We start from the raw sequence: 10,375 nt of genomic DNA on the forward strand, positions 1-10,375 counted from the left end.
AATTGATGTTTTGCTTTAACCCCTGAATATTATGGATTTTCAAAATTGATATTAATACATGTCTTATGTCCTTCACATTTGTAAATTAATTTTGTTGTTGTATTTAAAGAGTATTATTACATTTTCTGCTCAAAGCGGTTAAAGTAAATTAATACCCACTCCTGAGTCCCGACAGTAGATGGCGCAAGTTTAAAAACAAAAGTCTAACCTACTGGATCTAGCTAGCTACCTGAAAGAGCACCTGCTAGCTAACCATTATTAATAAAACTTTGATTCATTAAAACAACTTTTGAAATTATCCCCCCCTCTGGTTTTTTTGCAAATCGCACACTGTATATAAATATATATATTAAAGTGCTGGCAAAGTTACACGTAACACAATTCTAAGCAGACCACTGCCTGCCCATTCTCTACAAGTCAGATGCGTATGGTTAAATAATGTAATGCATGCTATGTATGTGCATTTATGTGTAAATAAAACCCTGAAATATCAGTTTAACCCCTCACTATATGCACAAATAATATTATATTCGCACATTAAGAGGTTATTGGTGGTTTTGTCAACTCCGTCAGCTTACAGGTAAATTCCGTCAGCAATAGAACCTGACGGAGTTGACGTCTGATGGAGTTGACGTAAGGGTATGTATTTTCCTTCCAAAACATGTATTCTACACTGCAGCTAGGTAGTTTTTCTCAGTTGCTAGCTGTCCCAATAACCTCACTAAAATGCTTAAATTCAATCCACTACGGTTTAAAAAAAATATCTCAACAGAAATATAGTATTGACATGGTGCAGCTGTGACCATAGGAATATTGACATTGTTTGTCTAAAATATAAAAAAAATTTAAAACGTACCAGAGCATGTGTGGTAATGCTGCATTCACCACAGGCAGGGAGATGAAAAGGGGTCCTCAGAGATATAGCTGACCATGCTATTTCCTGTATTAAAGAGCTTTATGAAAACATCTGACGGAGTTGACAGAAACTGAGGACACAACTTTAATAGGCAGATTTTTATGGAAAATATTGTTTGATGTTTACTTCATGCATTGTTTTTTTATTTATACTCCCTATTTTTTATTTGATATTTATGTTTTCACTATTTTAGAGCTTTTTTAAAGTTTATTGGGATGGTTAATATTGTAACCTTTTGCTGATGACAAGTAAAATAACATGGACCTTCTAACCAAACACCATACATATAAACAAATTTTCCCCAAAAAGATAAAAAAGTTTACTCTAAAAATCCGATAGGTATATACAAATCCTTTAGATTTAACTTTTCAAGTATGTCAATAATGATGAATTTTTATTTTTTTGCTATAAATTTGATTTCTCTATGTGGGACATGTTTTGTAGCCTGACATGGTCATACCCAATTCTAGTCAGAATTTGAGTCTGATACTGCTCCATAGAGCTGTGATTATGGGGCGTGTTTCAAACGAACCAGGAAAAAAATTCCTCTTCACTCAATTGGATAGACCTACAACCAATAAGAGCAACGGAGTGTGTGACGTATGTTAAGCAACGCATAGTTGTTAACGGAACTCAACGGTTAGCCTAGCATAAGAAGATGAGCGTTAACGATTTTTGCCGGTGTTGCAAAAAGAATGTAAGGATCCAAGGAGTCCTTCAACACACAAACCTGTCGATATCTTCTAGAACAGACCTAATAGAAGAATCTACACACCTCAACTCTCCAGCGGCAGCCATCGTTGTTGTAAACGAATTCCATCCAAGCGCGCTTTGGTGACGTGGTTGATTACGTTACTGTTGATCATCTGTCCATCATTGTATAAAGCCCGTCCCGACAATTTGATTGGCCCGCCAGATATTGGGCGAGCATACTCGCGTTACTATTGAGCAATGCCGGACCGAACTTCCCGACCAAAAACATTGTGGGCGGGACTAAGTTCGGAATGGCACCCAGGCTAGATGTTTTGTTCCGGCTCTCAAGAATCAGTGCGTGAAAAAGACGCAGCCTCAGAGGCTGCTGATGATGGCTTACAGGAGGGGTCTCTTGAGCTTCAACCATTGCAATCCCACTTTATATAGACCCCAGCTGAAGGATTTGAATGTGAAAGGGAAGGATTTAAAACACCATTTTTTGCCCTTTAATGCATAGAAGTGAAAAATTACTGTAGTGAGGGTGTATTAAGGATGCTACAATCACAAAAAATCCTTTCAGTGCTTATTTCACCCTTATTTCCGGTATAAACCTAAACATTAACCATTTTTCCAACACTGTGAAGCGGGAGCTGCAGCTGTAATCATTTCCACGGTACACATTTTCATTCTCATATCAGCTCAGGGCAAACAAATGAAGTATTGCACTGGGGGCTTGATGAAATGTGCAATTAGAAGAGGGAAAGACAGGCTGCTGGCGTGGACCATGACCCTGTCAGAGTAAACACTGGGACTGTTTGTCCTTCATAGGTCGGGGACAGTATGTGGTGGTTGGTCCTTCCACTGATCTGCACCAGCTTCTACCTACAGGTGGGTGTCTAAAACTGGCCTCAACTGGCCCATTTTCTAGAGATCAAGTATACCGTGTGTACAGTTCTATCAATCCTCAGTGACCTTAGTTGATTATGGTTTCAAACACCTGTCCTCCTATGTGCTCCAGGTTTTAAAAGTAGGATTTTTAGTGCTGAAAAAGGAAAGGAACAAAAATCACCAGCATTCTATGTTTGGAGCTGATGGAACACCAGGAAAGGAAAATCAAGCATGGTTGTTTTGCTATCGATGAGTTTATTATAGTTACAGGGCAGCAACCACCATGTGGAGCCGATTGAATTCTACTGAGAAATCTAATCTAAAACCCTAAAGATCTAACATTTCAGACATATACTGGCATACACATACGTCCTTGTTTAAAATGCAACTGAAAACCGTGCCTTGACTTTCATTCATTTTCAACCCTTTCTAAGGCCTAACTCTGACCATCACCAGTATATACCTAACCCTAACCTAATTGACAACCTAGTCGTAAACCTATCCCCGAAAAAAAATGTCCTCGATCTACATCAAAGTCCTCATTTTGGTGGTAAAAGAGGGAAATTCTGTTCTCACTCAGCTGCAAATACATTCAAACACTCTCACACAGATATACGTGGAACAACAAAGCCAGAGTTGCAAAGATTTGGTGGATCTTTTATATTAAATCCAAACATACGCTCCAAAAAATCTCTTTCAACAACAAATGTTCAAGTCGTCAACAGTCGCCTTCATCAATTGCATCATCTATGATCATGGCTAGACAGGACCTCAAGCTATTCTGCTAACATTGGAGCCTCTGTTGCTGCTGCTGAACTGCAGCCTGTTGAGTACACAGTGTGCAAACTACCTGATCCAAACTAACACAGACTCGTCCATAAAAGTGCCACCTTGTTCTCTAAATGGTGATCCCACTGGTGATCCCATCAGCCAAATCCTCGCTCTAAGTCACGTGCATATTTAGTGTTTCTTTAATCCATCAAATGATATTTTGCTTGAGTAAATTGCATTTATTTAACTGCGCATTTTCCAGCTGTACTACACACACAAACGTGCACACACACACACACACACACACACACTTAAACACAAACGGACAGCATAGCAAAATAAATGTTCGGATATGAGGCTCTTAAAGTTGCTGTAGATCGTTGGTCTTCGATCACGCCGAGTTGCCGCTATATTGCGAGGCATTGCAGAGGGTCAGGCTCTGCTCTGTCCGGCATTATTTACAATTGAGTTATGAATTAAGCAAACCGGCATTATGATAGATCTGCAATACTGTCGCTAGATGTCGTCAGGTCTGTTTATATTTCTTTGATCGCGGCTGAGAAGGGATTATTTTTTGCCTCAAAAAGGACCATCAAAACACGATCAAGATGGAGGCTTGGTGTATATGATCTTATTTTATCATGATCAAACGGTTTTTGGTCTTTTTTATAAGCACATTACGTGGCTATATACCTTTCAGATATACTTCAGTTTTAGTTTTTTAAAACTAATCTGTCTAATAACTTTTGAGCAGTCTGAAAAACTGCAATACACAGTTGCTTGGTCCTGAATTCTCTAAATTAATGTATCCTTTCTCTCTGCAGCCAACTACTGGTCACCAAATATGCCAGTTGTCAGGACAAATAGCCAACTGCGCTTCAAGGAACCTCCACTGGGTCCCAGCTCTGCCTCTGGACACCATCCATTTATATTTGGATAGAAATTACATCGGTGAGATCAACAGAACATCCTTCAGAGACTTGGAGGAACTCCAGAGATTAGACCTAGGAAGCCAGCATGTAGTCGTCACCATCAGGAACGACTCTTTCCTGAGGCAGAGAAAGCTGACCGTGCTGATTCTTGGACAGAATGTAGGTCTTAAGCTGGAACCGCGGGCGTTCGCTGGGCTGGTCAGTTTAGGAGACCTCTGGCTGGATTACTGCTCTCTGAACGACTCCATACTGAAAGAAAGCTATCTAGAACCGCTTGTGTCGTTGCAAATGCTCAACCTCTTCGGGAACAACATAGAGGCACTTCAACCCGGCCTGTTCTTTTTGAATCTCACAAAGTTTTCACAGTTAATTCTTAAACTGAACTCCCTCAAGAAAATATGTGAGGAGGACTTAGTTGGCTTCAGGGGGAAATCTTTTCACCTCCTCGACTTGTCGTCCAACAGCTTCTTCCGATCTGAAGTTGACTGGGCGAGCTGTGGAAACCCTTTCAAAGGGATGGCCTTCAACGGGCTCGATATCTCAAGCAGTGGAATGAATTTGGAGAAATTAACGCTGTTTTTCAGAGCTATCAGGGGGACTCCAATTGCTCATCTCAAATGTTCTGGAAGTCTTGGAAAAGACTTTTCCTATAAAAACATTGAAGATCCAGATAAAGACACATTCCAAGGCCTTGAGAACAGCTCGGTCAACAATTTTGATCTCTCAGGCAACAGGATTTTTGCTTTAAAGACTGGCGTCTTTAGGGCTCTGAAAGATGCAAAGATGATCGATGTCTCCAGGAATAAAATAAATGTAATTGAGAAAAATGCCTTTATTGGTCTGCAGACCAATTTACTGCGTCTCAACCTGTCATCCAATTTGTTAGGGGAAATCCTCTCCCAAACGTTCAGCGGTCTGACAGAACTTCTTATTTTGGACTTGTCTAACAACCACATTGGTGTGCTGGAACACAATGCCTTCAGGGGTCTTCCCCAATTACAACATTTATACCTAACAGGAAATTCTCTGCGACACATGGAGTCTCCCGCGCCGCTGCCTGACTTAAATTTCCTCCTCCTGATAGACAATAAGTTGAATTCCATCAGCGACCTCACCAGCTCGTGGAACAACAGCGTCTATTTAGACATTTCAGGGAACAGGTTCACAAACCTGGAGGACGTTTATGTCGTTCTGACTCATTTCAAGCGTCTGCGGTACTTTTTTTATGGGGGCAACTCCATTTTGTGGTGCACAATAAATCAGGGTGTCTCCATGCCTCGTGATAATAGTTTGGAAGTGTTGGACCTTCACGCCTGTTCCCTGCAGATTGCTTGGGCCCAGGGGAAGTGTGTTGACATATTTGATCATTTGCAGAACCTGCTTGGTTTAAATATCAGCCTCAACGCCCTGATGGCCCTCCCTCATGGGATCTTCAGGGGTCTCACGTCAATCCAAGAAATCGACCTTTCAACCAATGCCCTTACCTATCTGGAGACCAATGTTTTCCCAGCAAGCCTGAAATGGCTCGATCTCTCAAACAACTTTCTAGTCTCTCCCGACCCGATGACCTTCTACTCGCTCAGTTTCCTCAAACTGTCAGAAAACCGGTTTCACTGTGATTGTACTCTGGAGGGTTTCCTCAAGTGGCTGTACACGACCAATGTGACCTTCCTGAGCCAAGCTGAGCAGCTCAGATGTGAGTTCCCAGCTTCTGTCCACAACCTCCCCCTGCTGGAGTTCGCCACCATCATGGAGCCGTGTGAGGACGAGGAGGAGACAGTCCAGGCTCTTCAGTTTGCTCTTTTCGTCTGCTCTGCCCTCCTCGTCTTCAGCCTCACACTTGGCGGGATTACGTATGCCCGCCTCAGGGGGCAAATATTTATCATCTACAGAAAGATAGTCAACAGGGTTCTGGAGGGCCCCAAACCGCCAGCCCATGAGGACGGCTGGCAGTACGATGCCTTCCTGTGCTTCAGCAACAACGACTACAGATGGGTGGAGGCCGCGTTGCTGAAGAAGCTGGATAAAGAGTTTTCAGAAGAGAACCTGTTCCGCTGTTGCTTCGAAGCCAGAGACTTCCTGCCAGGGGGGGACCACCTCTCGAACATCAGGGATGTCATCTGGAGCAGCAGGAAGACCTTGTGCATCGTCTCCAAGGAGTTTCTTAAAGGTGCTGTTTAATGTGCAATTAGAATTGGGGGGAATGGGGGCTACATGTTAAACCTTCTGTAGCACTTTGTTAACGTCCAAGAAATAAACAAATCCGCCACTGCTCTGTCAACGTCACACCCACATCAGACTTTTAATGTTGGAGACAGATTCCAGAGAGAGCCCTCAGCTCTATGTTCTCACTTTAATCCAGCTGTTTGGGTAAAAGCTCATAAGGACTCCCATTCTCTCGTTCTTAAACCCAGCCCAGATGGTTACTGCCCTTGTTTACGCTAAAAGAAATCCAGGTGGCATAACCCCAGATATTAAAAAAGAGCTAACAGATTTTTCCATGTGATAACAAGAAAAGCTTACAGTATATCCAAAGAGACAAATGCACAAATCCTTCATTAATTGTGATTTTTATTTCAGAAACAATGAAAACAAGAAATTTCATCTTTTGTTCCATCAGTAAACCAGACCCCCTACATCAGTCTCGTTTTCCAGACAGCAGCATGCTTGTTACCACGGTCCGGCTGTTGTTCCTCTGTCGTTTTTGGTTCTGTTCATATGAGTGGAGACATTTTTGCCTCTTTGCAGACGGCTGGTGCTTGGAGGCGTTCACTTTAGCCCAGGGCCGCATGCTGGAGGAGCTGACCAACGTCCTGATTATGCTGGTGGTGGGGAAGGTGTGTATATGAAGCTGGCTTTGGTCCTGTTAAATTGGGTTAATAAAAAACACTTGCTCACAACATACTTATAGATGTGTATCTCCATAAATTATTGTTACCAGATTGATCTATAACAGTCATTTATTTCAAAAAGTGAAACTCATGTAGAATTACTGCACAGAGTAATATAATATGCTTCAAGCGTTTATCTTTTTTTACAGCTAAACACAAAATTCTGTGTCTCAGAAAACTAGAAAATCAAAAATATTCAAAACAAAAATATTTTATACATAAATGTGTACCTACTAGAAAGTGTATAACTGTACTGTACAGTATTTGAACTCGTACTCTTATTGCTTGAATTCCTCCATCTGCCTCAGGATGCCTCCCTGCCACCCTGCAGGCTGAACCACAGGCAGAACTCTGGTGTTTCAGCCTGTGGTTCTTCTGAGGTGTAATGAAAGCCCAGGTTCCTTTGATAGCGGCCCTTTAGGTCATCCGCATCGTCGGCTCTGGCGTCTCTCACCTTCCTGTTCATAAGGCTCTGTTTTTCAGTGGTTTCCGTTATATCTTTCTGAAAGGACTTTTTTATGTGAACATGAATACCTTCAACTCAGAAATATTCCCTCTGAGTTATGGTGTGCCCCAAGGCTCAATTATGAGTCCTGCCTTGTCTGCGCTGAGTGGGCCCAGAGAAAGTGCTCTGGGCCCACTATTCTCCTATTTTAAGGCCAATGTCAAAGCCATGGTGTTTATCTTAATGGTATCCCCGAAACTGTGGAGGCAGATAAGTGCAGTGGTCCAACTTAGCTTTTTCCATCTCAGACAGCTTGCTAAGGTGAAGCCATACCTTCCACCTTACATTTGTCTCCAAATAAAATGCAAACTTTACTTTTATCTGAAAAGATGACTTTGGACCACCGAGGGTCATTCCAGTTATTTTTCTCCTTAGCCCAGGTCGGATGGTTCTGACGTCTGGGGTTCAGGAGTGAACGGATGACATTCTTTACCTTTTTTTTTCTACCACAGATTTTCCACCCACCCAATTTTCCAACAACAGGTTTGGACATGGGTTCTGATCTGATCATGAATCGTTTACAGCCTCCCAGATGCTAAGTTACACTTGCGCACGCCTTAGCTACTTTGAGATGCTGCTGTACTATCGTGCATACTGCATATTATCTTATATTATTGTAAACATGTCATATTATCAATGATTGTGCAATATTTACACTGGTGTTTGTTTTTTACTTTAGTCTTTGCCATTTCTAATAAAACTCATCCACTGTTGCTTTAGAACTAACTTCGGATTAGTTCAGCTTATTTCCCCCCCTTACTACTAATTTTGTACAGCTCTGTGTCTTTGCCACCATCACGCCCGAATTTCCCCATTGTGGGACGATAAAGGATTTCTTATCTTACCTGTCACAGCACTCCATGATCACCCAGCTTTTTAGTGGTAACCTTTTGTGGCTTACTCTCATTCTGTAGTGTGTCAGTGAGTGTCAGCTGGACAGCTGTGAAATCGGCTGTATCAAAAATCTTATTTAGTTTTTTTAATGCAATAATCAAAATGTTTAGGAAACTGGATGTTGTGTTTCCTGTCAGTGACAATAACAGAAATAAATGTTTTAAATGGATGACTTTGAGTAATGAATAATATCTAACTGATACGTTTGACTTCTATTTAACAAACGTTTCATACTTTCTCACTGAAGTGCGCTTGCATCTCCCGTTGTGAGATGTCTGAATGGTGCTGCTGCCATCTGACTGACCGCCTGCTTGTTACAACCCTGAAGGTCGCTCACTACCAGCTGATGACGTGCAATGCAGTCAGAGCCTTTGTCCAGAGGAGGGAGTACCTCACCTGGCCCGAGGACCCTCAGGACCTGCAGTGGTTCTACGAGCGGCTTGTCTCGCTGATTATCAGAGATACCAAGGTGAAGAAGTTTCCCGTGGACAAGCCGGAGTCTGTGCAGCCTGAAGGTGGACCTCCTGCCAAGGACGAGCTTCCGCTTAGGAACATCACAATCGCTGCCAACTGAACTCGGCGCTCAGCGTTAAGAAAAGTCCAATAATGTGAAGGTAAGTTCTTGGCTCTCTTACGTTTAAGATAGCAACCTTTGTCAAACCTAAACCCCTTACTGAATTAATCCTACCATTAAATGAAGCTAAAATCAGGGTTAAGTCAAGACCGCAAAGCTTGAGCTCAACATATGAAGACCTTAACAGACATTAATTCAGCTTGTTTTTGTATTTTATCCAACAGGGATGCCTTCCTGAGCCAATGAAGCCCACCTCTACTCAACACGCACTATGTACTTCAGTTCAACTTGATTTGTATAGCACATTTTAGCAGCAAGGCAGTTCAAAGTGCTTTAATGTAAAGACTACTGAATTTTGTGCAACAGTAAGTTTAATTTTCTGAATTATGTGTCAGAGCTTTCCCAATCACATTTTCTGTGAATAAAATGCAATTTAGTTCAATTTTACAGGTTATCTTTGTTTTGGAATAAACAAAAACATGTTGAAAAGATGATTCATGTGTTAAATTACAAATACAATTGAAATTTCCCTAAATGAAAGGAATTTTGTACCACAGCCAGACAATTAGCATTTCCTGTTTCAAAGGCTTTTAGAGAGAATTACAGCAGGTTCCTGCAAAGCATCACTATTTACAGAATAGAGCTTTTATCCAGACCTGGCATCCTGTCATCACCTTTAGGACCAAAAGGTGATCTTCAAACAGGGCCACTCCCTGTTAGAAGACTGACTACAGGTCTACCGTCAGTTACATTTCCGTGATGCCAGATTTGCAACGTCTTCATCCCAGATCCATTTAGTAGAGACAGCTTTGTTCATCCGAAGTTCTTTTGGGTATCCTTGTTTATTCGTGAGTGTATCAGTGAGCCCACACATGAAAGGTCTCAGGAGGCTTTGCTGTCCTCACAACAGACAGGACAGAGGTCCTAAACAATCTGGAAAGGTCCTCCTCTGAAAAGACCTTTGTCCCTTTCCTCAGCAGTTGAAACCTGGAACTTTTTGTAAAGCATCAGTCTTTTTTCTTTTTCTTAAATGTTGTTTTTGCTGCCCTTCTGGACAGGAGGAAAGTCTCTAAAAGATGTTTCCCTGGAGGTCACCATGTTTGACTTTGAGGAGAATGCAAAAAGTGCCACAATTAAGCATTAAATTAATAAGCTATTAGTCGTTCAAGGCATATTGAAAAAAATAAGGGGACATAAATACCATGAATTAAAAATGCAGTTAATCAAATCTGTCATTCATTGAATGAAATAATTACCTGCAGTGTCTATTATTTATAATATAATTCATTACACTGTAAAATCCTGTAAATA

The 10,375-nt window shown here is 41.5% G+C and overlaps 1 protein-coding gene across 1 annotated transcript; it reads left to right on the top strand.

The window, feature by feature from the left end:
- The first annotated feature begins 2,147 nt into the window (after positions 1–2,147).
- LOC118566236 (toll-like receptor 5) lies at positions 2,148–9,991 on the top strand. The gene is made up of 5 exons (XM_036147679.1): positions 2,148–2,497; positions 4,093–6,370; positions 6,949–7,037; positions 8,819–9,104; positions 9,289–9,991. The coding sequence occupies exons 1-4, from the start codon at positions 2,450–2,452 to the stop codon at positions 9,062–9,064; spliced, it is 2,661 nt and encodes an 886-aa protein (XP_036003572.1). The 5' UTR covers positions 2,148–2,449; the 3' UTR covers positions 9,065–9,104; positions 9,289–9,991.
- Positions 9,992–10,375: the final 384 nt, after the last annotated feature.

This window comes from Fundulus heteroclitus, chromosome 15, assembly GCF_011125445.2.
Source record: "Fundulus heteroclitus isolate FHET01 chromosome 15, MU-UCD_Fhet_4.1, whole genome shotgun sequence".
NCBI lineage: Eukaryota > Metazoa > Chordata > Actinopteri > Cyprinodontiformes > Fundulidae > Fundulus > Fundulus heteroclitus.